Below are 25,918 nucleotides of genomic sequence, written 5' to 3' on the forward strand. Positions count from 1 at the left end.
AACTATTATTGATTAACTAAATCGATTAATATATTAACAATATTGTTAATTATATGTCATTATATAATTATACAATTGTATACTATAAAAATTAATATCGCGACAGTATTAATTAATTAATTAATTAATTATGTAATTGATTACATTGCTAATAATATTTAATATTATTGAATATTAATTAATAGAATTATTAAATATTAATTATTATCATTGAAATAATAATTAATATTAAAGAATATTAATTAATATGATTAAATATCAATTAATATTAATGACTATCAATTAATATTATTAAATATTAATGAAAAAACAACAATAATAACGCAATTAATTGCATTATTAAAAACACGATTAAATTCACAGATAAGTGAATTAATTGATTGACAATTTAATCGATTAACGAACTGATTGCTTTGATTGATTAATTAAAGTAGTTATGGTAAAGTGACTATGTCAGTTTATAATAGATTTCTGTCAAATATTGTTATCTTATAACAATAGAGATTGAAAATGATTAATTAAAATGCGTACAATATCATTTTTTTTATTATAATAATAAAAATATCGTCTTTTAAATCGGATTGTTGTTTTCTTTTTTTTCTCTCTTGTTTTTGCATAGAAACATAGAAAATTAGACACGTTCAAATTACATGATGAATATTTTCTTACAATTAGTAAATAACAGTACAATGTGCGCTGGGACAATTTACAATATACGTTAACACACGTATCTCGTCGATTCAATATTGACGATTACAATCCATTGATTATATACTTTCATATGTTTCGAGACAGATTCCCTCCGAGAATCAGGAATTAATTAAGTAGAGTGTAGATAATTTAAAAAATTGAAAAACAAAAGTTCAAAATCAGGAAAAAAATTTCTTTTTTTAATTTTGACTTTTTCTTGTAATTATTTTCTTTCTCTTCTTTCGTTATACAATGCAAAAAATATATATTTCTCAAAATTTTGAGAGAAAATTTCTATATAATTGCAAAGCAAAAGAAGAATTTTATTTTGGATTATAAATATTATAATATAGGTAATAATAATTTTATAATAATAGAAAAGTAAAATTGTAATAATTATAATAGTAAGAATAGTAAAAATAAAAATAAAAAAAATAATATTAATATAATAGGGGAACATAGTCTAGGTCGGCCACCTTTTTGACTTTTGTTTATAACTTTTTTTTAAAAATGAATTTGGACAATTGAAGTATATGGTTGGAAAGTCCTGTTTAATAGGAACATTTTTTCTGTACAAAGTAAATTGACAGGTTTAAAAATGAAAAAGTTATAAAGATTTAAAAAAAAAAAAATTTGTAGTCCAGGTTGGCCATTACAGTCAAGGTCGGCCATGTTTAAAATTCAAAGGGCATTAATCGTTAAAAAAAAAAATAACATGTTTGGAGTTACGGAAAATTGATTCTTTATTGTTTACAGCTTGTAACTTAATGAAATAATAAAATAATAAAAATAAACAATATAAAAAAGTAAATATAAATAAAAAAAAATTTTGCACTAAAATATTAATAAAATTAAATAAAAATATTAATAAGATGATCAATTATATTATGAGTTATACAGAATTGCAGTTTTTGCAAATGAAGTAGCTCGTCCTCAACTTTGCGCATTTTAAACACATAGTGGCCGACCTTGACAGTAAGTAACATTACCGAATTGTTGTAACCATAAAGAAATACGTTTCGGGATTCGATTTTTTACTTTGTTTTCCTTTCAACCATGAGTCCCACAAATTTTCTGCATACTTGCCTTGACGATTCAATTTGTTTTTTATCTTTTATTAATGGTTTTTCACATTATGCACAAAACTTTTTTTGAGCTTTTTTTGTACCGACGTCACAGAAAACACAATTTTCGATTTTCCGAAAATGTAATTGAACAAAAAGTTAGGTTTCACTAAGACAAGCTTCGACAAAAATGCGCGTAGGTGGCGCTAGTGAACTTGACAAAAAAACGCGAGTGGCCTACCTAGACAGTAGGCCAACCTTGACTACATTCCCCTAATAGTAATCTTATGCACTGTAAATTATTTGAAAAAAATAACTAAAATTAGTCGCAATAAAAGCCGAAGTAAAAATTACTCTATAATATGTACAACATCGAAAAATTGTAATCTCGTTTTTTTTAATCTCGTTAATGGTGAATAATTTAATTTTTACATTGTTAAATAATTAGCACCTTTTAAGTCAAGGGTCTTTATTTTTACTATCACAAGGAAGCAAAATATTTACGAAATATTTGGATTTAATTAAAAAATTCCTTACTTTGAACAATTGAAATTTTTTTTTTCACCACATTTTTTCTAGATATTTAAAAAATAATTAGGAAATACATTTTTTTCACCTATTATAGAAATTAATAAACATAATTAACATTAATTTTCTTCTGTATTAGATAAATATATTTTTCGAAATTTTTGAATTTATATTTAAAATTTTTTCAATTATAGTATCTCTCTAAATTTGAATTAGTAAAATTTTAACTAATTTCAATTAGTGACAGAATTTTTGATTGTAAATTAGTAAAAATTTTTAATAATAGATAAATAATAATTTCTACTACTTAATTATTAAAAAAAAGTAATTTCACTAATTACTAATAAATAGTAATTTCTACAATTTTATTAGTAAAATTTACTGATTCAAAAACAAAAAGTCAGTCACTAATTCAAATTAATAAAAATTTTTACTAATTCAAATTTAGAGGGTAAAATAAATTCTATCAAAAGTATTCAATATAAAATTTTAATTTTAACGTATACGGGTTTTTTATGAAGAAAATTAATTATTATAATTAATAATTATAATGATTATACTTGATGATTATAATAATTATAATTGATAATTGTAATAATTTTTTTCTTAAACAAGAAAATAATGGAATAAAGAAATAAAAAAATAATGAAATAAAGAAAGAGAAAGAAGTAAAATATTTAAAAAATTATTATTTTAATTCATGACAATTACTATTGATTGCAATAATAATTGAGTAATTAATAATAAAAAGTATTACAATTGCAATTATTTGTAGAGAAAAATAATTTATTCCATTTTCGGAATAATTTTTTCCTTTTTTTTGCGCAAAAAATACGAAAGATAATCTTGTCCTGTTTTTAAATTTTTCATACCTTTTTTTTGTTTCAATTTTTATTCGACTCTTGCTCAGTGTAATATTGCTTTGACAAAATTCTAGTACTATGTTATATATATTTTATATACCAGTTACATAGGCACTGGGCATTAGATCACATTTAACACACAATTATAATTACAATTCTTGTTGTTTGTGACTAAAATATTTTTCTTTCGGCTTTATTTTTTTGCCGAGTATTATGTTTTTTTCTCGTCATCGGAGAAATTCTGCTTGACTACAAAGTTCATAAAATTTTTTTTTTTAATTTATCCAAGAAAATCTCGTTATTTTTTTTCTATTGTTCTTACACAATAAGTATACAAATATAGTTTTGGAACCCTTTTTTGCATTTATTAGATTAGAAAAAGGGTCGCACATATAATTTCACAATTTGCAAATCGATTCGATTTTCTCCGCTCTTGCAAAATACAAATTTTTTGTAGTTTTTTTTAGTTATTATATAAACATATATACACATATATGTGTATAATAATTAAAAAAGCACAAACAGTTAATTTTTCAGGGATCTGAATTTTCCTATAAATGACTTTTTTCCTTTTTTATAATAAAATACAAATTAAATTAAAACTACAATTTTAATGGATTTTAAAATATTGTAGTGATGAGAGTAATAATTTTGAAAAAAAATTCTGTTAAAAAAATAAGTATTTGAAAGGAAAATATGAAAATTGTTTATGAAAATAGGCTTAGTTTACATTTGGGTTTTAAGTGGAATTTGCATGAAGTTAAAATTCCAATTGTTTTTGGCTCATCATTTTCAATATAATATAAATTTCTCTTTACATTCCTCTGTATTAAGAAAATATTTCAATTATTTCAGGGAATAAAGTTTTTGTATATGTGTATTGGAATAATTAAATTTATGATAAATTAATTATCAGATTAAATATTCGTCGAAAATATAGAATATTTTTTTCTTTTCTAGATAGTTTGAAATTTAACGTAAATTGAAAAATAAAAATAAACTGGAAATTTTTTTAAAAATATATTTCTTCGGAAGAAAATATTAATTTTGCCAAAAGATCCCTGATAGGACTAATATTGAGTTTATAGCATTCCACTTTTGTTTCATTCATTTCGTACAAGTAAAAATGCTTTTAAAAGGGAAGAAATGCATTTTTCTTCGGTATACTTCTCCTTCACTTCATTTTCAAACTGCTTTAATGTTTCTTTTCTCATGACAAGATGATGAAAAGAATTTTTATTCTTTCTGTATATTTAAAGCATTTACATGAAAATTGCTTTAATTTTTTTTTCAATTTATTGAAGATTAATTTGCAATTTCGTCGAGTCATCGTGAAAATTGCTGCTTAGATTGAGTAAAATTCTGTCAAACGAGAGAGATAGAGAGAGAGAGAGATGTTGGTCGCTCGAAATTTCACCTTACAGGAGAGAACAGGCTGTACCGTGCATTACTTCTGAGATGAACATTGGAGTTCCGGCTCCTAATCCACCGTCAGTTCCTTGATAGCCATCCTTTTCGAAATCGCAATCAAAGTAACGACTCTGCAAACAATTAGACGATGTAATAACTCTCTTATGTTCACGGTTTACTTTGCCCGGTCAACTGTGTTACTTATCAGCATTGGCAAAGCGCGCAATTAGGGGATTCGTTTGGCGGCGAGGGCAAAACTATTTCGCCAAGTATTATGTTCTCCCGCATGCATTGAATGAAGATAAGAACATGTGTACTCCCCAAAACTTGTAGCAGATGCACAATTGAGGAGAATAATTAATGGGCTTTCGGATGAAATTTCAAACTGTGTATTATCCCAATGGGAAATTTACAACTGGCGGAATACTGCGCCAGTATTGTCAGTACTGGCAGCTACGTTCACAGGTAGCACTGGCATAACGCTGTCTAGTGCTGGCATAACCCCTCTGATTATAGGCAAAATAATAATAAATATTTTTAACCTAAAAAAGTGATGTCAAAGTTGACTATTTTTGTAAAAATTTGTTTTTTTTTCACTATCCCACGATTATTAGTACCATATTATATATGGGAGACACGTTTTCTTGCATATCTTTAAACGCTTTTTCTGAATCTGCAATTGTTTTTAAAAAATTCAAAAAGGCTGAACCAATATGACGGAAGTTTTTTTTGGGTCGCTGATTACTTGATTACTAATATGTAGTCAGTTTTTAAAAATACAAAATGGCCGATCCAACATGCAGGACAATTTTTTTTTTAAATCAATTGGATACACTTGGAAATTGTTTCTAGGGGATTTTTCGGTTCACTAGTTACGAATATGTTGTCAGTTTTAAAAAAATACAAAATGTCCGACCCAATATGGAGGACATTTCTTCTACAAGTTAATGGCTTTCACTTAAAAATTGTTTCTAGAGGGTTGTTTATTAGGGTTGTTTATTACAAATTTATAGTTTGAATTGAAATTTTTAAGTTATGTAATGTAAATATTTTTTATAAGAATAAACGACCCAAAAAAAACCGACTGGAAACAATTTTCGAATGAAAGCTGCCAACATATTCGTAATCATCGACCAAAAAACACATAGTCATAGTCATCTTTGACATTACTTTTTTAGGGTAAAAATCAGTTTTAATTATTAATTATTATTTTTTCTATAATCGGAAGGGATTAAACAACAATAATGTCCAGAAGGTTTTATCTTTTTAAATGCTTCCAATCAAAAGTTCTTTAATTTTGGATCAACTTTTGGACTCAAAAAGACTAGAACATTTTTTGACGCAATTTTTTTTTTTGATGAATTCGAATCCGTTGTTAGATTTTCTTTAGCAAAGCAAATTTTAATTTTCCAGAAATTTTCAAGAACCAATGAAATCACGAACCAAAAGAGATAAGTTAACATCGTATAATCTTAAAATATCAGTATATGCAGAATCCTGAAAATTCTGTTTCCTGAGATTACATGTAATTATGGGAGTTTAATTAGGAGTTTATGCAAGAGACATGTTTTGACTTTGTTTATTAAGCAAACGCCTCTAACCACAGTTGGATCGTAGAAGGATAAAAGCACCTGCTAATTAACTTCTATGATTTATTTTTTTTAAAGTAAAATACATAATTATATTTTTTTCCCTTCGTCTATCTTAATTTCCAGCATTATTATAAAGATACTGTATAGTGTGGAATTTAGTTTACATTTCATATCTATCTATTCTATTTAATTCGTCAATAATTATCCAATTTAAAAAAATTTCGATTTAAAATTATGTCAAACTTTTATACAAAGAAAAAAGTTTTTTTAATAGTTTTATTCTTTTGGACTTACCTGACAATCAAAACATCTGCAGTGATCGCTCATTTTACAAGTGAGACCCCATTGTTTAGCAACTGCTTTATAAAGTTCCTTGCTGGATTTGTGCAAAATCTCTGGTCCCAATACAGCTTCTGTTTCACTAAATCCTCGATCTAAAGTTTGGTCTATTTCAGAGAGTATTTGTCCATCCTGGACATCTGATATTACACCCTCTTCATATACAGTTGACGCTGACCTCTCAAGTCTTGTCTTTACAAAAAAACGAAAAAAAGTGAAAAAGTAAATACCTATATATTTAAAAAAAATTATACAATTATTATAATTTGAAAAATTAATAATTTTTTCTTAAACAGAGTAATTTTCACATTGACTTTAACATTTTAGACAAAAAATTCAATAAGTAATAATCGTATAAGTAGTAAAAGAATGTTTCTGTCAGACGAGACTTTTCAAATTTTTGCAATATTTACGTTTCTATGACACTAGGGAATTATCCTCAGACTATAAAAATTATAATTTTATAATTAGTATTATAATCAAATGGAACTTTTATAATTATTGTAACTTATTTCCCAGTAGTACAATTACGTTTAAGTCAGACATTGTTATTATTTGTTGAAAACTTAATACCAATGAATTCAGTTAAACAACTAAGTTATCATTATAATTATTATTATTATTAATATTATAGAGTTAGGAGCAAGTGTAGTGAAAGACAAGTTACGAAGAACAGTATAAGTAGTACAATAGATGTTCAGTCAGCCACAATGATTAAAATTGTCAAAATGTATATATGCTGGTAGAAAATTAGCACTTCAATCAAACAAACTTTTTATTAACTTTAAAAATATTAAATAATATTATATAAAGTTTAATATCAGTAGTAAAAGCAATTTTTAGTACGACATATAATTTAATTAGCAAATAAACAAGTTTCCAGTTATAAAATACATGATATAGATAAAGAAAAGCTGTTTTAGTCAGACAAAATTATTATCAGTTATAAAATACTGTTTTAGTCAGCCTAAATTATCAAAATTTGATACGTGCTTAAATCTGTAGTGTATAACTTATTTAGCCAAATCATATGGTTTAAGTTTGCTTAATTCCATATTAATAAGTGTACAATAAAAATTGTTTACTGTGGTCGAAGTGACAAAGCATAATGTTTAGGTAGAAAAACGTATTTGAGATTAATGTTAACATTAATATCAGTTGCTAAAATTCTCGAAATATTGTATAACATAATTTTATTTGGACAAAATTGTTACATTTCGCTTTTTTAAATCATTAGTGCACATGTTTTATAGTGAGACCAAAGTGTTTAAATTCTATTAATTATTTTTTTAATCTTAAAATAAACATTTTTTACAGTTTCAATGAGGAAAAACTCATATTTAAACAGAGAAAGTTGTTTTGAATATTGGAAAAATATTCGGATCATTAGTATAACATTATTCCATCAGTTGGACAAAATGATTAATCGTTAAATATGTAAGTCAGTAGTGTAAAATTGTTTGAATCAAACCAAGTTTTTTACTATTTTAAAATTTCTTTTATAAAATAAATATGGTTTACTATAAGTATAGAAATATAATAAGTCAATGTAGAAATACAAATATTTAGTTAGACAAAATGCATAATATAAATTAGAAAAATATTAGCAACAATAGTATAGTACTATTTTTGTCAGACAGCATTCTGTCTTGAAAAAATGGAGTAAATTAATATGTAAATCAGTGGTGTAAAATTGTTTTAGGTAGACAATGTGGGTAAAATTAGAGGAATATTTAAGTCAGTGTATAGTGTCATAAAAAGTTGTGGGGTATTATTTTCACGACAATTATGTATCAGTAGTATTAAACCGTTATAGTCAGACCAAATGGTTTGAATTCTGTTAATTCAGTTATAAATATATGATAATAAATGCTGGAAACTGTGATTTAAGTAGAAATAGTAATATTTAGTTAGACAAACTGTCGAACTTAATGTAAATGTTAATATGTCAGTAGAATAATTTAATTGTAGTCAGACCAAATTGACACTAATGAAAATAGAATTATCTCAGTAGTAATATTTGAGTTTAGTCGGTTAAAATTGGTTAAATATATAAATAAGTAGTATTTAAGTATTTTAGTTAGACCAAATGGTTTGAATTCTGATAATTCACAAATAAATATTATAATAAATGCTGCAAAGTGTGTCTTAAGTATAGAAAAGGCAAAATTTAGTCACACAAACTGTCTAAACTAATTATTTTAGTCGTACCAACTGTTAAAAATTTTACTAATTCCCTTATAAATGCTAAAATAAGAATTTTTAAAATTTTATTTTAAAAAGAATTTTTTAAAATAAGAATTGTTTACTATGGACTAAGTAGAAATACAAGTGTTTAGTCAGACAAAATATTTACTTTAACAGGAATAATATTATCGCAGTAGTAAGATACGAGTTTAGTCAGCCAATGTGGTTAAAATTTGGTAAATATATATTATTAAGTAGTAGTATAGTACTTTAGTCAGACCAAATGGTTAAATTTCTACTAATTCAGTAATAAATTTTATAATAAATGCTGCAAAGTGTGATTTAAGTAGAGAAGGAAATATTTAGTCAGACAAACTATCTAATGTAATGCAAATATTAATATTGTAGTATAGTATAACTGAGTTGTAGTTGGAAAAAATGTTACATTTAGTATAATACTATTTTAATTATATAGAGAAAATCGATTAGTCGATAAATATATGTGAGTCAGTAGTGTAAAATTATTTTAGTAGTACTAACTGTTAAAAATTTTACTGATTCCCTTATAAATGCTAAAATAAATATTGTTTACCATGTTTTGAGTAGAAATACAATTAATCCAAAAATTGATTAATTTATAATTTTTTTGGGTGTTAATTTAAACTGCAACGTTTTTTAATACCTCTTAATTTACTGTGGTAAAACTGTGTCAGCCAGACCAAATTGTTGAAATTCTGTTAATTTAAGGGTAATTTGACTATAAATATAAAATGTTGAATACTCAAAGTAAGAGTGAAAGTGCAATGAAATGCAAAGCATCAGTGACAAGGTCAGTGTTAGTCAGACAAATTTGTTAAAATTATCGCAATTCTAGCACAAGTTAATTGTACATCGTAAATGTGAACAACAAACAGAGATCAGCCTGTTTTGGGAGTCAAAGGAGGGTCTAATTTTAAAAAATTGTATTCAAATCAGACCCTACTTTACGACTACATTTTCAGAGTCCAAGTAGGATTTAAATTTCGACTCGGGAAAATACGCAGTTTTACGAGGAGCAATAAAACAGATTTAAATTTAATAAATTAATTTTATAAATAAAAAAATTAAGACAGATTATAATTTAATAAATTGATTTTATAAATGAAAAAGAAATTAAAGCTTATTTAAAGTAATAAATTAATTTAATAAAAAAAAAGAAATTAAAACAGATATTTCAAAGAAAAAAACGAAAATTTCCCTTTCATAGTATCCACAGAGCACACAGACTACAAATATTATTCTATTAATTCAATAAATATCGCATCTAATAGTTATTTAACGACAAATTTATCAAGCTAAACCGATAGTATTAATTTGGTTGCTTGAGCGTGTCATTTAGCAGTTGCATAATTAACCGTGCTAATTAATTGGTGTCTAACTGGTATCAGAATCTTGTGTTTAGGACCAACTCGAAGGTATTGTTTCGTCCTTTTGTCAGGCCGATTGGCCATGCATTACGGTAAATTGCATGCGTACCTAATAAAGCGACTAGTGTTTGAATGCCCTTGTGCACAAGGGAGACTGCGAGAGAGAGAGAGGGGGGGGGGGAGAGTATGTTTTAGTAGACCGTATAATGAAGTGATTTGATTTTATAACGGTTTCACTACTATACACATATGTATATATGTATATACAGTGATAACGGGACGTTTGCGCAAGTCCTTTGAAATTGTCACTATATAGTAAAACCGTTATTATTTACGCAGGACAAAATCACAAAGAGAAAATTTTATTGACTTTAAATTCATTGAAATGAAAACAGAGATGGACATTAATGGCAATATAATGATTATGTCCTCGGTGTTCAATCGTTAATTAAACCATTTTGGACTTTAATAAATGAACTTTAATTATGCATATATAATTAATTTACATACAAAAAAATGTAGATATTCACTAAATTGAACATTTGTATTCAATATTCTGTTTTAATTTATCTCAACGGAATATTTTTTTCTCTCTTTTTTTCCTTTTCTCTTTAGCGTTTATCCTTTATATTTTTTGGTTTTCGTCGAAAAAAGCAAATTTTATATGCACATTTTTGAAATAAAGTAAATTTTAAATTATTTATTTTAGTTTTAAGTAGAAACAATAATTATTAGTCAGGCATATTGGTTTCAATTAAAAAAATACATAATATAAATAAATAAAATAATAAAAATATGTTTTAGTTAGATCAAATGGTTAATGTATCATTAGATTTTTTATTATAAATTATAAAATGTATGTTATTAACTGTGGTAGAAAAAAGTAGAAAAAATAATATTTATTCAGACAATAAATTGCTTAGAAAAATAAAAAAAAAAAATATTGAAAAAATATATGTATCAGTAGAATAATTCAACTTTATTAAAAAAAATATTATTGAAGTTTGATAAATATGTAAATCAGTAGTGTAAAACTATTTGAAATTAGAGCAAACAGTTAAAATACAATTAATTTCTTTATGAACAGTACAATAAATGTCCCTCACTAAGGTTCAAGTAGAAAATATTCTATTTAGTCAGGCAAAGTTGTTAAAATATTGGAAACATTAGTGTCAGTAATATTAAACCGTTTAAGTCAGACCAAATAGTTTGAAATCTGTTAATTCAGTTATAAATATGATAATAAATGCTGGAAACTGTGATTTAAGTAGAAATAGTAATATTTAGTTAGACAAACTGTCGAACCTAATGTAAATGTTAATATGGCAGTAGAATAATTCAATTGTAGTCAGATCAAATAGACACTAATGAAAATAATATTATCACAGTAGTAATATACGAGTTTAGTCAGACAAAGTGGTTAAAATTTGTTAAATATAAAAATTGGTAATAATTATTATTTAAATTACTCCAAATAATTCAATCTCTACTATTTCTTTTAAGTAAAGTAAAATATATGTCATTCACTGTGGTTCAATTAGAAAAAATTACAGTCGATAAACAATCCTTCCTCTATGAGGAAGCAATATGCGAGTTAGCAGTGTAAAATTATTTCAGTCATATCAAGTGTCTAAGTGTCTAAGTAAAAATACAAGAGTTTATTCAGTCTGTGAAAATCTGTGAAAAGATACTGTCGGCGCAGAGATCGATAACAACGCGTATCATCTCTGCATATAAGACGGTATCTACGAGTGCTGTGCAGGTCCTTGCAAGTGTCCCGCCAGCAGATCTCTTGGCGAGGGAAAGGGAAGAAATGTTTCTCTTTTCTAAAGAAAGCAGTTCCTGGGATGAGGAATTAAGACCAAGCAAGGGCCTGATCCGCAAAGAAGCGAGGCACAGGCTCATAGAAAGATGGCAGGAAAGATGGGATGGTGAGGGAAAAGGTCGATGGACCTATCGCCTTATCCCGGCACTCGCCACCTGGATAAATAGGAAACACGGTCAGGTTTCCTATTATTTGACTCAGGCGCTCACAGGTCACGGGTGTTTTAACTCGTACCTGTGTCGCTTTAAATTACGCGAGAACGAGGTGTGTGCATATTGCCAGTTCCCTGAGGACAACGCGGAGCACACCCTCTTCTCATGCAGAAAGTGGGACTTGGAGAGGCGGGCCATGTTAGAAGCTGTAAACAGTCAAGTTACACCGGAGAACATGGTATCGCTGATGACCCAGTCAGAAGAGAATTGTCGGCAAGTCGAGAACTTCATAATCTCGGTTATGTCGAGGAAGGATCTCGACGGCTGCCAAAAAGCGTAATTTAAACAGCTTTTAATTTGTTTTTTTTTTTTTTTTATTAATTTATTTTGTGATTTATTTGTCCTTATACATTTTTTAATTGTTTGTGTTTTTTATTCATCTTTGTACAGTTTTAGGTTTTCAATATTTTATACGCGTTTATTTTTATTTTTTTTTATATATCCGTTTATAATTTTATCTTTTGACTTTTTAAACTTCTTAAAATTTTTGTTTTTTATTGTTGTTGTGCTGTTAATTCCGCTTTTATATTGAAATAGTTTTAAATTTTTTAACTATTGACGCAGGAGAACCGCAGACACAGAACAAAGTCGCAGCAGCGATAGAGTTGGAGCGCCTCCCTCGAAGGCTAAAGTCTTACGACAGTTCCGAGGGAGGGTAAAGGGCTCCAAAAGAAGGGTTACGGGTTTTAGTGGGTCGGGCTGGTAGTAGGTCGCCAGTTTATTAAATTTATTATAACATTTATTTATTTATCCTTTTTTTAAATTCCCTTTTTTTTATTTATTTTACCAACCCCACATAACCTTGGAGTGCGGAATCCAAGGTATCTGTAAACAGATTTCCCAAAATTCCCTAAGCAAAAAAAAAAAAAAAAAAAAAAAAAAAAATAGTAGTTAAGTATTTTAAAAAGACCAAAGGGTTTAAATTATTCTACTAACTCTTTTGAAAATAGTAAAAGAAATTGTAAATGAGGTCTAAGTAGAAAAAGTAATATTTTGTCAGACGAAATGGTTATATTTTTATGAATATTAAAATCTGCAGTATATCATTTTTTAGTCAGATGAATGGTTAAGGATTTAACTATTTTTTGTTCTTCCATGCAATCTTATTCATTAGATAAGAATATGTAAGTGTTTCAAATATAATAATAGTTTTAATGATAGAATTAATTTTTTTAGCCAGATCAAATAGTCGTATTATACTAATTTCGTTATTAATAGTAAAATACATGTTGTAAATCTCTAGTGTAAAATTAGTAACAAAATGGTTAGAAATGTAGAAATATTTAAGTCAGTAATTAAAGGAAATGAATTTATCATTCGGTAATTAAATATTAAAGGTGAAAGAAGTTAACAATTTTTCTGAATCGTGGGCTTGTATCCCACCATGCTACCGTTTTTTCTGAGTTCTTTGATAATTTTGAAATTATTAATTAATTTTGAAAATATTTTTCAGATTAAGCAGGTTTCTGTATTAGGGCAGCTGTACTGTCTATTCATATGAAATACATGAGCTTATATTAAGAGATTTATTTGTGAGATTGTTTCGGAAAAATTGTTAACTTCTTTCACCTTTAATTTAAGTCAGTAAGTTGATTTTTGTCAGACCCAATAGTTAAAAAATTTGTAATAATTTGATAACATTTTATTAAATTTGTACGTTTTTAAAATCAAACGTAGGTACATTTTAAATATTGTGTTTATAAAATCGAAAAAATATAAACGATTCTTGAAGTTTGTGCCAAAAAGAGGAAAATTTTCAATTTTATTTATAAAAATTTCAAATAGAAAAATTTAAAGAGAATTTTTTCAATTGATCATAAAATTTGTAAACTCTTCAAATACGAAAATATCAAGAGATTTTAATTTTTCTCTTCGGTGTTTGGACATTTTCCAAAAGAATAAATAGCGAAAAAATAGTGAGAGAGAGAGAGAGAGAGAGAGAGAGAGAGAGAGAGAGAGAGAGAGAGAGAGAGCATTGAGATTGGCAAGTTATTCCAACTGAAATTACATTTACGCTCTGTGAGAAATTATTACAAGATTGAAAATTTCTAGGCAAGAAAAAAATGACCATTTTGACAAATTTTATTCGTTTCAGATCTTTTTTGAGTGATTAAAATAATATTTACTTCGTTCTCTTTCGTTATATTTTTTCCTTATTTTTTTGAAAGTTATATTTTTAGTTCACCTACATTTTAATCTTTTATTATAGAAAATATTTAAAATTGCAAACATTTTATAATGCTAAATCGAGATCAAACGAAACTTAAGGATTTAAGAAGAGAAAGATGAAGACAAACTCGAAAAGAAAAGAAAATTTAAAATAGAAACTTATTCAAATTTCACAACTGTTACCTTTGTCATGCAAATAATATATGCGAAGCGAGTAAATTTCAAGTTTCAATTTTTCATATTATTTCAATAAGACAGGTAAAACATGATAACATACATAAATCTTTCAGTTTTCATTGTTTTGAGATAGGAAAAATAAAAAGCAAAAATTGTAATTCATATAATAGTTTGTAAAGAAATTATTAAGAAAAGTTGCATTTGATAAATTTTGATCGATACTAATCAAAATTTCCTCAAGTGAATTTAATTCTTTTTCTGAGAAAATTTTCAGTGATTTTAGTAATTAGTTGATTCAAAATTTAATAAAAAAAAACAAGAATATTTTTTTTATCTATACTAAACCTAACAATTCTAAAGATATCAAGAAAAATATTTGTTTTTCATAATACAAATTTTGCTTTTTCTTAAAATTAAAATTAGATTAAGCAAATTTTTTAAAATAATTAAAATTTAATTTTGAATATATAAAAATTCATTGATAAAAACATTTATAATGAAAAAATTTTCAATGATTTTAATAATTAGTTGAATCAAAATTTTATGATAAAACTTGTAACAATAAGAATAATTTTGTGATTGACAATAATTATTTTTGACTAACTAAATTACCTAATAAACATCATATAAATTTCACTAAAAGAAATTCTTTTTCAAAATACAAATTTATAGTTATCAAATTTAATTTAGTATTATAAAAAATTTTATTCATTTAATTTGATTAAAATTTTTTCATTATCTAAAATCGAAATTTTATTTTATAAAATTCGTAACAAAAGTAATATAATTTTTTAATTCATTAAACCAAATTGATTTTTTGTAATTTTTATAATGAATTTTAAAAGCATGTTGTAATTACCTCCTCGAGAACGTGTTCATAGGATGGTGGCGGTGAATATGGTATTGTTGAATTTTGCGAAACAATGCTACTGGCTCCGGTGTTTTGCAATTCCGAAAATCCCTCCGAATCTGTCGACATATTTGGAAGCGTGTGTGGATCATCAGATTCAACACTACTGCTACTACTTCCCCCACTTCTTGATTTTCCCATCTTGGAAAAGCGAAGCTTAAACGGCGCCAGTTTGATATCTTTATTTTCACCTGGCACCTGAAAAAATACTGAAAAAACAAAATTTTTTAAACATTTTATTCCACGAAGTAAGAAATTTTTTTTTTTTTTTTGAGGTCAAACGAAATTTTATTTATTTGTTATCATTATTATTATTGTTTATTATTATTATTTATCGAAGATTATCGAAAATCATTCATGTTACACTCAGTAAAAATGTATTTCATTAAAAAAGGAACTAATTAGAAGCGTCTTTATCATTATTTTTCTTTTGTTTTTAATGTCGAGTTTAATTAAATTTAGAAAATCGATAAATTCAAGTATTCGATGCAAATAGGGACAAGAGTATGTGCGTATTCATATCTTAATATTAATATTCTATAATAATTCACCTCCAATATTTATAAAATTTTCTATAAAATTCAACCTCATCTTTCAGTAGATTTCAATTCCATTTATTAAAATATTATGTATACCTATTAAATATTAATTTTACAACAACAATTTTCAACTACAATTTTTCCATTTTTCCTTTATCCCCTTGTTGCTTAATATACTATTTTCCCTCTCATAATTTTTTTAGTATTAATAATAAATATAAAATTATAAAGGAAAATAAAATAATAATTAATAACGTAATAAATTGAAAATAAATAAAATTATTTATAAATTGGTCAGAACAGTTTCGTGACCTTGAGAAGATGTGTGTTAATAGAACAAGTTATCCTGCAATGCTATACACCTGTATACATATATAGGTCAAATACACGAAATTGTAAAAAAAATTTTTTTTCAACTTCCTTTCTTTGGAAACGCATATTTTATCAATTATTTGAATCTAATTTGAAGAATTTTCCAGTTACATCTACACACAGGTATCATTTGCCCGGAGACAGTGTCGTTGTCGTGGAAACGCATCGAATTCATCTGCACATCGACCTAGTGACCGAGTTTCCAACTAGCGACTGTCGTTTCTAGTTCTCTCGTGTGTTGCCTCTGAACCCAATCGCGATATTGTCACATTAAATTTCAGCTACATTATTGCAATTTTATTCAAAGTATATATGTATATATAGAAAACGTTAATTTCCAACCAAATCAAGATTACACAGTAGATATAAAATTAAAATGAGACGCGACATGCTTTTTATTTACTGAGATGAAATTTTTAGTTTTTTTGGGTTTAAAAATAAATACTAAATAAAATAAAGAAATAAAATAAATATAATAAATAATATACATAAAATAAACACTATAAATTAAATAAGTAAAGTAATTATAAAATACATATAATAAAAAAATCAAATAAATAAGATTTTATTTAAATTCTGCAATATATGTTAATTATTTTATTAGTTTCTAAATAATTTAATAATAATATGAAAAATATGATTACAGTAAGATAACATTTTCTTTAGTAGTTAGAGAATGTAAAATAAGGTTCATTTCAGTAGTAGAAGTCAGTTATGGTCAGACTTAAAATATAGATTGCAAAAAGTGTTTTATTTCGTTATTTTAATTTGTATAACAAAAAAAATCAGTTTTTTCGTATTTTTACTCTTGTTTCTTTTAACTTTAAAAAAAATTTTTAAAAACTTCTAATCAACTTATGACTTTTTGGTTTTCACCATCTTAAAGAGCGTTTCAAACTCTATCCAAATCAACAAACAAGTAAAAAATGATTTTTTTGACACGTAAGGTCCCTTTTCATAGACCAGGTCACAATATATATTGTTTAAGTAGAGAAAATAACAAACATTCAATCAAAAGGTTCGAAATAATTATCTAAGTAGTACAAAACCATTTTTGTCAGACAAAATGTTCAAAAGCTGCTGAAAAAATCTACTAAAAAATACCTATTTCAAATATTAATTGCGAACTATTTTAATTATTAAATAAAACATAAAAAAATTTAGTAAAATAAATTCAGTAAAAGATTGCTATTTTTTACTATATGTATAATGAAAAGTATGTAATAAAAAGAAAACTTTTTTTGTTCTATGAAATTTTGGTGATTAGTTAATTGGACAGGAAAAAGATTGAATAACATAAAGTGTAGTTCGTTTGAAATTAAAGGGGAGAAGCTCGTTATTTGTGAGGTAAGTAGATAAGGACAATTCTGGTGAGACCGCGTGCATTTGAGGGAAAACAGTAAAAGAGAAAAATGTTAAGAGGATTTTACTACTTTTTCAATTTTTTTTCTTACTTTTTTTTAAATAAGAGCTTACCATAAGATTTTCACTGGATAATCATTTGGTCTTTTTTGTTTTGAAGAAGGATTTATTTTAATTCTTAAAAATTTAAATTAAATATTTCTTTTTTCTCGAATGTCATTCTTTTTTTCGGTTGAAAAGAAAAAAAATTGTTGAATTACCAACAAAAAAATTATACTTTCAACGCATTAAATCGCTGTTCTTGGCAAAGAATCAATCGTGTATTATTTTTTTCTGGAGTTTAAACTTCTTTTATTAGTTAAAAGGACATACAGTTTTGCGATTTTTTTTAAACAGGTCATTTATTTTAATAGGTTAATGTAAAAAACAATCTACTGTAATATTATTAACAATATTATTAAAATTTACAATATTAATTAAATTCTTATTATTTATATTATTAATATAATAACAATAATAAAAATAATATTTAAAAATTAATATTATACATTATTGTCAACAAATATTAACAATATATTTAGATAATTTAATTTCATAGGAGAGAGTGGGGTAAAGCGGCCACATGACAGTTCCCCTATTGGGTTAAACTGACAGGTATGTCGCTTACAAATTTGAAACAACCATGTTAGCACTTTGTACCTTTAGATAAGAAATTTAAATTTGTTTTTTACAGTCCCCTTCCATTGTAAGTGATAACAATTATAAAATTTTTTATAACACATAAACAAAATATTTGTTAAAATTAAAAATAAATGAAAACAAAATATTTATATAACAAAGTAAAATTAAAAAATATATTTTTACCCCAATAAACTTGTTTTAAAATTAAAGGTGGAAGAAGTTAACAATCTTTCCGAATCAATCTCTCACAAATAAATCGATACATGAAATTCAGGAGCTTATATTCAAGAGATTTATTTGTGAGAGATTGCTTCGGAAAGATTGTTAACTTCTTCCACCGTTAATATTAATTGTCGAATGATAAATTCACTTGCTTTAATTGTTTTAAAATTGTTTAATAAATTTAATTGAAATTTTCTATGTAAATTTGTTTAACAGTATGAAGAAAACTGACAATCAAGAAAAATATAAGGAAAAATAGATTTTTTTTTACAAATCAATCAAAATTTTCTATTTTGAACATTTTTAACTCAGAAAAATTCCTTTCATAGTACTTACAGGAGATTGGTTCGAAATTCCAAGAATATTTTCTGTTGGAATTCGATCGAAATTTTATAATAGTCAAATTATAAATGATGTGGACACTGAACACTATTAGCCCTCCGTCACACACATGAGAAAAAATTACGACTTTATTTACACACGTTTAGAAGGAATCCCTCACCACATTGTAAAAAATAAGCAACATTACAACATAAACAAAGGAATCAACAAAAATTTGGTTTTAACACAAACATACAAATATGTAGTGAATTATTCTAAATTATAAAATAAATAAAATTAATTTTCGGTCTCAAAAATAAAAATTAATTACACGAATGCACATCTTCGAAGGAATTCCACTTGACATGTAAAAATAATGTAACATCTCGTGTAACATTAACAAATAAGCAAAAAAATCATTAAACAATTCATTTTAATTATATTTATAATATATAATTTTGTCATTAACCAACAGTGGAACAAAAAATGTTTTGAAAACTTAATTTTTTTATTTAACATAACCTCACTTTTTCGAGTTTTTTCTGGCTTTGAAGCTTCATAATTAAATATTAATTATGTTTAAACTAAATGTTTTTTTTATAAATGTGTTGAGGAGTAAATTGTCGAAAGGTATAGAAACTGATTATATTATGCAATGAGGAAAACAAAAGTTATTTAAAAAATACTGAAACCGTAGAGGGAATCCCTCCCTAGGTGTGTGACGGAGGGTTAGGGGGGTTTTTTTCTATTTTTTTTACAAAAATGTATATTTTCACGTTTATTCATTTATCGATGGATTTTAATTTTTTTATAATTATCATATTGCTTTTCTGTGAATCCATTATTTAACAATAAGAATATTTTTACCTAATGTTGCAATTATCAGAGTAGATAAGACAAAACTTTTTATCCTTGATTGAAATTTCATCTATTTTGACTTAGAAATAACGCATTTTGTATATTTACTTAGAGGAAAATGTTTGTTTAATGAAGTTCCTGAAAGAGATTTAGATGAATATAAATTATGTTGCGTTTAGAGTTTCCATTTACGACAGCACATTAGCTCCAGATTAGCTTGTCTAATCTAGTCTAAAGCCATGCGAAATCGTTATACGATCAATTAACACCACATTATCTTGATAAATTGGTTTCACGTTAGGGATGATAAAAATTCTCATTATTTTCTTTTAAAACAAATTTAAAATCGTAACTGAAAATAATAATAATGAAAAGAATAATAATACCAGTAGTAATAGATAAAAGTAAAAGTGACGATAATAGTTATTAAAAATAATAATAAATCAAATAGTAATAATAATAAACAATAATAATAGTAATAAATAATAATAATAGTAGTAGAAGATAAATGTAAAAGTGACAATAATAGTTATTAAAAATAATAATAATAATAATAACAAAAAATTACTAATATTTTATCAAAAGAAACTTTATATAAGTTGATAGTATATTTAATAAATAAAGAAAATTTTTATAAGGAGTTCTTTCCTTTTCATAAAAAAAGAAAATATACTTTTGTAAAGCAAAAAATCTTTTGTTATAAAAAAATCCAATAATCGATCTCTAAACGACTTTGTGCAATTTTTCCACCAACTGGTAAATGGCTCATTGAATACACACGGTTCTGACACTGCAATTTATAAATTTTTTGTGCAATTTTAATAAAACTTGTCGAATTTAAAAAAAAGAATTTCATTGTTCTCAAAAATGCAATCAAAACGAGTAAAAGAAAGTCATAAAGTATATTTTCATCATCTTATAGTAAAAAATTAGGAATAACTAAAAATTGACTACTTTTGTTTATTCTGATAAAAAAGAAAAATTATTATTGTAGACTGTGATATGAGTACACTGTAAAAAAAGGGAGTTAAATTTTAACTCCCCAGGGGATTCTATAAAAGTCGCACCCATTGGAGAGTTAATGCCAGGGGAGTTAAATAAAGAGAGTTAAAATTTAACACCCAAATGCTAACTCCCCATGGAAAAAATAACTCGCGCGGGTGTTGAATGAAGGGAGTTAGAAATTAACTCTCTTTTGGAGTTGATTTTTAACTCGAAAAATTTCACTCCCAACTCCCGAGTCCGTTAACTCCCTAAATTTTTTACAGTGTATATTTTAAATTTAGACTAGGAGGGCTTCGCCCCCCTGCGCGCCAACCCCCTAACAATTCTTTATATTTATTTTAATTTTCATTTTCAAATCATGTTCTCTTAATATGAATGCATAGTAATAAGTTAGAGTAAATTATAACAGGAGATATTAAAAGAGAGCACTAAAAGAGAATTTTACTTTGCGGACATGCTTATGGTCTTATAACGCCCTTATATAGGTCCTTCTTTATACTAGAAGGTAAAAAAATTGGTTAAATTTGACATAGATATATGTACGCAAAAAAAGTAATATTTTATCAGACAAAATAGTTAAGATATTAGTACAGTGGTATCAGTAGTCTTATACTGTTTTAGTCAGACAAAGTTAATCAAATTCTGGAAATATGTAAATCATTAGGTAGTGTAAAATTATTTTAGTCAGACAAAATTGTTGAAATTTCGTTAAAACATATTAATTAGTAGTAGAAAATTGTTTAGTCAGACAAAATAGTTAAGCTTTCCCTAATTCTTTTCTTAATAATAAAATAATCATCGAGATAAGTAAAATTTCTATAGCAAAAAAAATATTTTGTCATATAAAGCAATCTCCTAATGCTTTTCTAAATAATAAAATAAGGTATCGTTTAGTGAAATTTAAATAGAAAAAAGAATATCGTGTCATATAAAGAGGTTAAAACATTGATAATATAATTATTATCAGTAGCACAATACTGTTTTAATCAGACAAAGTGGATATAAAATTCTGGAAATTAAGAAATCAGTAGTGTAACATTATTTTAGTCAGATAAAGTTGTAAATGTATTGAAAATATTATTATCAGTAATAATGTACTGTTTTAGTGAGAAAAAATTATTAATATTCAACTGATCCTTTTGTAAACAGTAAAATAAACATTAGGTAAAACAAAATAAAACTCCAGAAAGAAAAAAATCCGAAGGATAACATAAAAATATAGAGCATCAAAGGAAAAAAAAAGTTGGACATTTCTCGGAAAGGAAAACTCCAATTTAAATCGGGTTAGTAGAACAACCCCTCGCAAGGTCAGCCAGGGATGCTATGGAAATATCAACCACTAGACATCGTTCGGCAGACTGAGATTTATGAAAGAGGTCTCTCTCTCTCTCTCTCTTTCTCTCTCCCCCCTATCGTACAATATGACTCCATCGTAATTTCAACCCACTTCCGTCTCCCGGAATGTCGGTAAAATAGCGTCTTCCGTTTTACACAGAAAACCCACTGGATTAAAGTCTGAAATATCAAAGAAGGAGAAAATATCTGGTATCGAAGGAAGAAGGGAGAAGAGATGAAAAGAGTGAGAGAGAGAGAAAGCACAAAGAAGAAGGAGGTAAGAAAGAAGAATATCATCAAAAGAAAAAATAGTAGTGGTAACGCTCGTTTGGCTATAAGACGAAGAAGGCGGGAGAGGGGTGAAGGTGTTACTGGCAAAATGATACAAGGAACTCGAGTGAGAAAAATTCAACGAGAGTCTTTTATATATATCCTTTTCGGGTAAAATGAGTATTTTAGCAAAGATTCAAAGCCAAATATCTACACTTTGACCGAGGCGCCAAAGTAGGTTGCTCGAGTGTGGTTGAAGATCTACTGTGCCCCTCACACGCCCCCTCTCTCACAATCTTTCGCCTATATATCCGCGCTCCCCCTTTTCCAGTGAAGTGGACGATCTCGTGTCAGTGGCCCGAGCTAGTACACCCCCTGTTCTGGGCTCGTGGCTCTCGTCCTAGTTTCCCGCCTTGCCTATTTCTCCTTTCCGTTCTCCTTTTTACTATATCAAACGTTCTCTTTCTAACTCTAGACCTACCCCACTCTCATTCTTTGATGACTCTCTCGCTCTCGCTCTCTACGTCTGTCGCGTTCTCACCCACCTTTTGTCTTTCTCTCTCACGTACTTTTCTACTCTCTTCTCTCGAGTTATCATCGAACTCAAGCTTAAAGAAAAGATTGCTTTGTTTCAAGTGAAAGGAAATCCTTTATATCTTTCACAACCCCTGGTTCATTCTTTGATGATTCTCTCTCTCTCTTTCTCCCCTTCTTTCTTCTTCTACTTTCTAATTTTTTCTCATCATCACGTAGCAAATTAATCTACTTTCAATTTTCGAAAGAAGTGATTTATTTTCAATAAATGGTAATAGATTGAAATTTTTTTCTATATTGGAAATAATTTTTTATCCCCTCCCTTATTTTGTTCTCTTATAAAATTATATGAAATGTATATATTATTATTAATTATACTCATTTAATCATTTATTTACTTATATTACTTCTAAAATTAATGAAAAAATTTTCAAAATACCGAGAGATGAACTCTTTAACCTAAAGCTCGAAATCTGATAACTTGACCATATAACCAAGAACATTTACAGTGATGAGGATGAAATTTGACGACAGATGGTTATAATCATTAAATACTAATTGAATACTAATATTACAGTAGTGTTCATTTTCTCAATATTCTAGAAAAAATAAAATTTATTGTTTATGTCACAAACATAACAAAAATTTAGAAAAACACTTAAAAAGATACACAGAAAATTGTAGGGTATTATTTTAATACACAAAGAAAAATGGAAAACTAATGATAATTAAACTTATTATGAGGAATGTAAATTTAACACTTCTCAGGTTAAGATCTAAACAGAAGAGTGTCAACTTTTTCAAGTTTTACACTCCTCATAGTAAATTTGATTATTCTTTTTTCTCAGTGTACCAAAATCGATTAAAATAATCTGCAAATGGTAAATTTTTATTAGATATAATCCTATTAAATTATTTAATTTTATTATTTTAATTATTTCAATGAATTATATTTAATAATAATATTTAATACACATAAATCACATTCTTGACATTGGGAAAAATTGTTTTAAGAAAATATTGGCATTTAATTCTGTCTAATTTGGAATTTAGACGAATTGTAAAATTTCAAGTGAATCAGATGTTTTATTTGTCCACCGCCATTTTGTTTCTCGTAATTCTTAGAAGGGACGGAACACAGCAGGAAAAAGTTTCTAAATTTGAAGTTTGAATTTGAAGAAAATGTTGGACCTTTTGGTGTTTGGAAATAAGAATTATTGGAACTTGTTTTTGGAGCTTTTGTCCTCCAACCATATTACTCTAATTCTATAATATTATTGATAATTGAAATTTAAAATTTTAAAATTAAGAATTGTAGATGTAAAAATTCGACAAAGCAAATAGATAATTTTTTCTTTATAAGTTTATTTGGTTATCAGCTCTTATTTAATAACATACACAAATATTTAACAATTTTTTATTTTAATAAATTTGCTTTAATGAAATTGGTTGTCATATAAATTAAGTCCTAATGTTGACATAATGTTTATGGCACAGTATTTTATTATTTAATAAAGAAACTATTTAAACTTTTGTATTTTTTAAAGATCATCTTACAATTAAAGAGACTTCAGTTTTTTAAGTTATTTTTCTGTATTTATGAAAGTAAATAAAATAACATTTAGGTTAAAAATTCTTATCAATTGACAAATGATAGTGCCAACTGTCTAAAAACTAAGCTTTGTGGCTTCAAATTTGAAAATTGTAAAAATAAAGTATATTGTCTATAGACTTACTACCAACGAAATAAATATAAAATCTGTCATTTTATTAAAATCTAGCCTATTTTGACATTTGATACAGAACAGGTTCATTTTGAACAACCTGAAGTTTACTGTTAACTCATTTTGGTACAGAACTCAAAATGATAAGCAGCAAAAATGAGATCAGTTATTTTCTGTATTGACCTTGGATCTACTTTTGAGGTTATGTTCGTCTTATGTACTATGAAGTTAATACTTAAATTACATTTCACGTTCAGTAACAACCCTTCACATTCCCCTTAATAACTATTCTTCTGTAATTAAGGTCTCATTTAATTTAACTTGACGTAACGTAACGTCATAAGTGAATATTTAAGTCAAATTTAAGCTATTTTTAACGTAACTTTATAACCTTTAGACTATAGGTCAAAATTTAGGTCATATTTGGGTGACTCCACGTCAGAAATATCACAATTTGCAAGTGGTTCTCAAAATTTGATGAAACTTGGGAAAATAATAGTTTAATATAAGAGCTAAATATATGTAAAAGGAATTTTCAAAATATTTAAAATTGTAGGACTTTAACCACTTTGAATTTCACATTGAATTATTATTAATTATTAACTATATTAATCTTCATACTCATTCTGTCTGTCACAGTATGAGAGAGAAAGCATGATAAAGAGAAAGAGAGGGAGGTATTGTCTCTCCTTTTAGTTTAGCTTAGGAAGGAAAGAGAGACGAATAGGTAAGATAGTAACGCCTATTTCTTTGGTTTACAGAAGAGCATAATGTTTTCTCCATTTTCCGTGTTAGGTAGAAAGAGAGGAACAGAAATTGGTAGGGGAAGGAAAAGTGGGGAATTTCACTTTCAAGCCAAAATACGAAAAGGGCGTCTTATTTCCTTATTGGCTAATTATTTTTCTTTTCTCACTCACAGAAAGATTAAGGAGTGAAAGAGAGGGAGATCGAGAACGAGGTAAGAGTGAGGGGTATAAATTTTATCGGTATTCCATATACTAAATGGACAATTATTTACCAATTTCTGACCCCTCCCCGCCTCCGATTGTGGACAATCGTGAACATTTAGCAAACCCTCTCCCCTTTACAGTTCTCCACATGGACAATGCACATTTGAAAAGTATGTAAGTATTTTTTTAATGTTACTCCTGCATTTTAAAAAGTAATAAAGCTCATTTTTGAACATATTTCAAAGCCCGAAATTTCGAAAATGATTAACGATTAAAATAATAAATAAACACTTAATTTTTTTTAATTATTATATTGTTATATTAACACTATAGTCAGGGAAACAAAATTTTTTCAGTAAAATCAGGGAAATGT

At 26.5% G+C, this 25,918-nt stretch overlaps 1 protein-coding gene across 2 annotated transcripts in view; it reads right to left on the reverse strand.

Moving 5' to 3' along the window:
- Positions 1–3,443: 3,443 nt before the first annotated feature.
- The window catches only part of LOC122504508, a 94,803-nt gene continuing 72,328 nt past the window's right edge, over positions 3,444–25,918 (reverse strand). For both annotated transcript variants that reach the window (XM_043615654.1, XM_043615655.1), the window contains exons 2-4: positions 15,322–15,581; positions 6,442–6,678; positions 3,444–4,686 (exon numbers count right to left, since the gene is read on the reverse strand). In XM_043615654.1, the coding sequence (XP_043471589.1) occupies positions 4,564–4,686; positions 6,442–6,678; positions 15,322–15,513 (552 nt within the window). In that variant the 5' untranslated portion in view covers positions 15,514–15,581 and the 3' untranslated portion in view covers positions 3,444–4,563. The remainder of the gene's footprint in view (positions 4,687–6,441; positions 6,679–15,321; positions 15,582–25,918) is intronic.

Source organism: Leptopilina heterotoma, unplaced genomic scaffold (assembly GCF_015476425.1).
Source record: "Leptopilina heterotoma isolate Lh14 unplaced genomic scaffold, ASM1547642v1 Lhet_300, whole genome shotgun sequence".
NCBI lineage: Eukaryota > Metazoa > Arthropoda > Insecta > Hymenoptera > Figitidae > Leptopilina > Leptopilina heterotoma.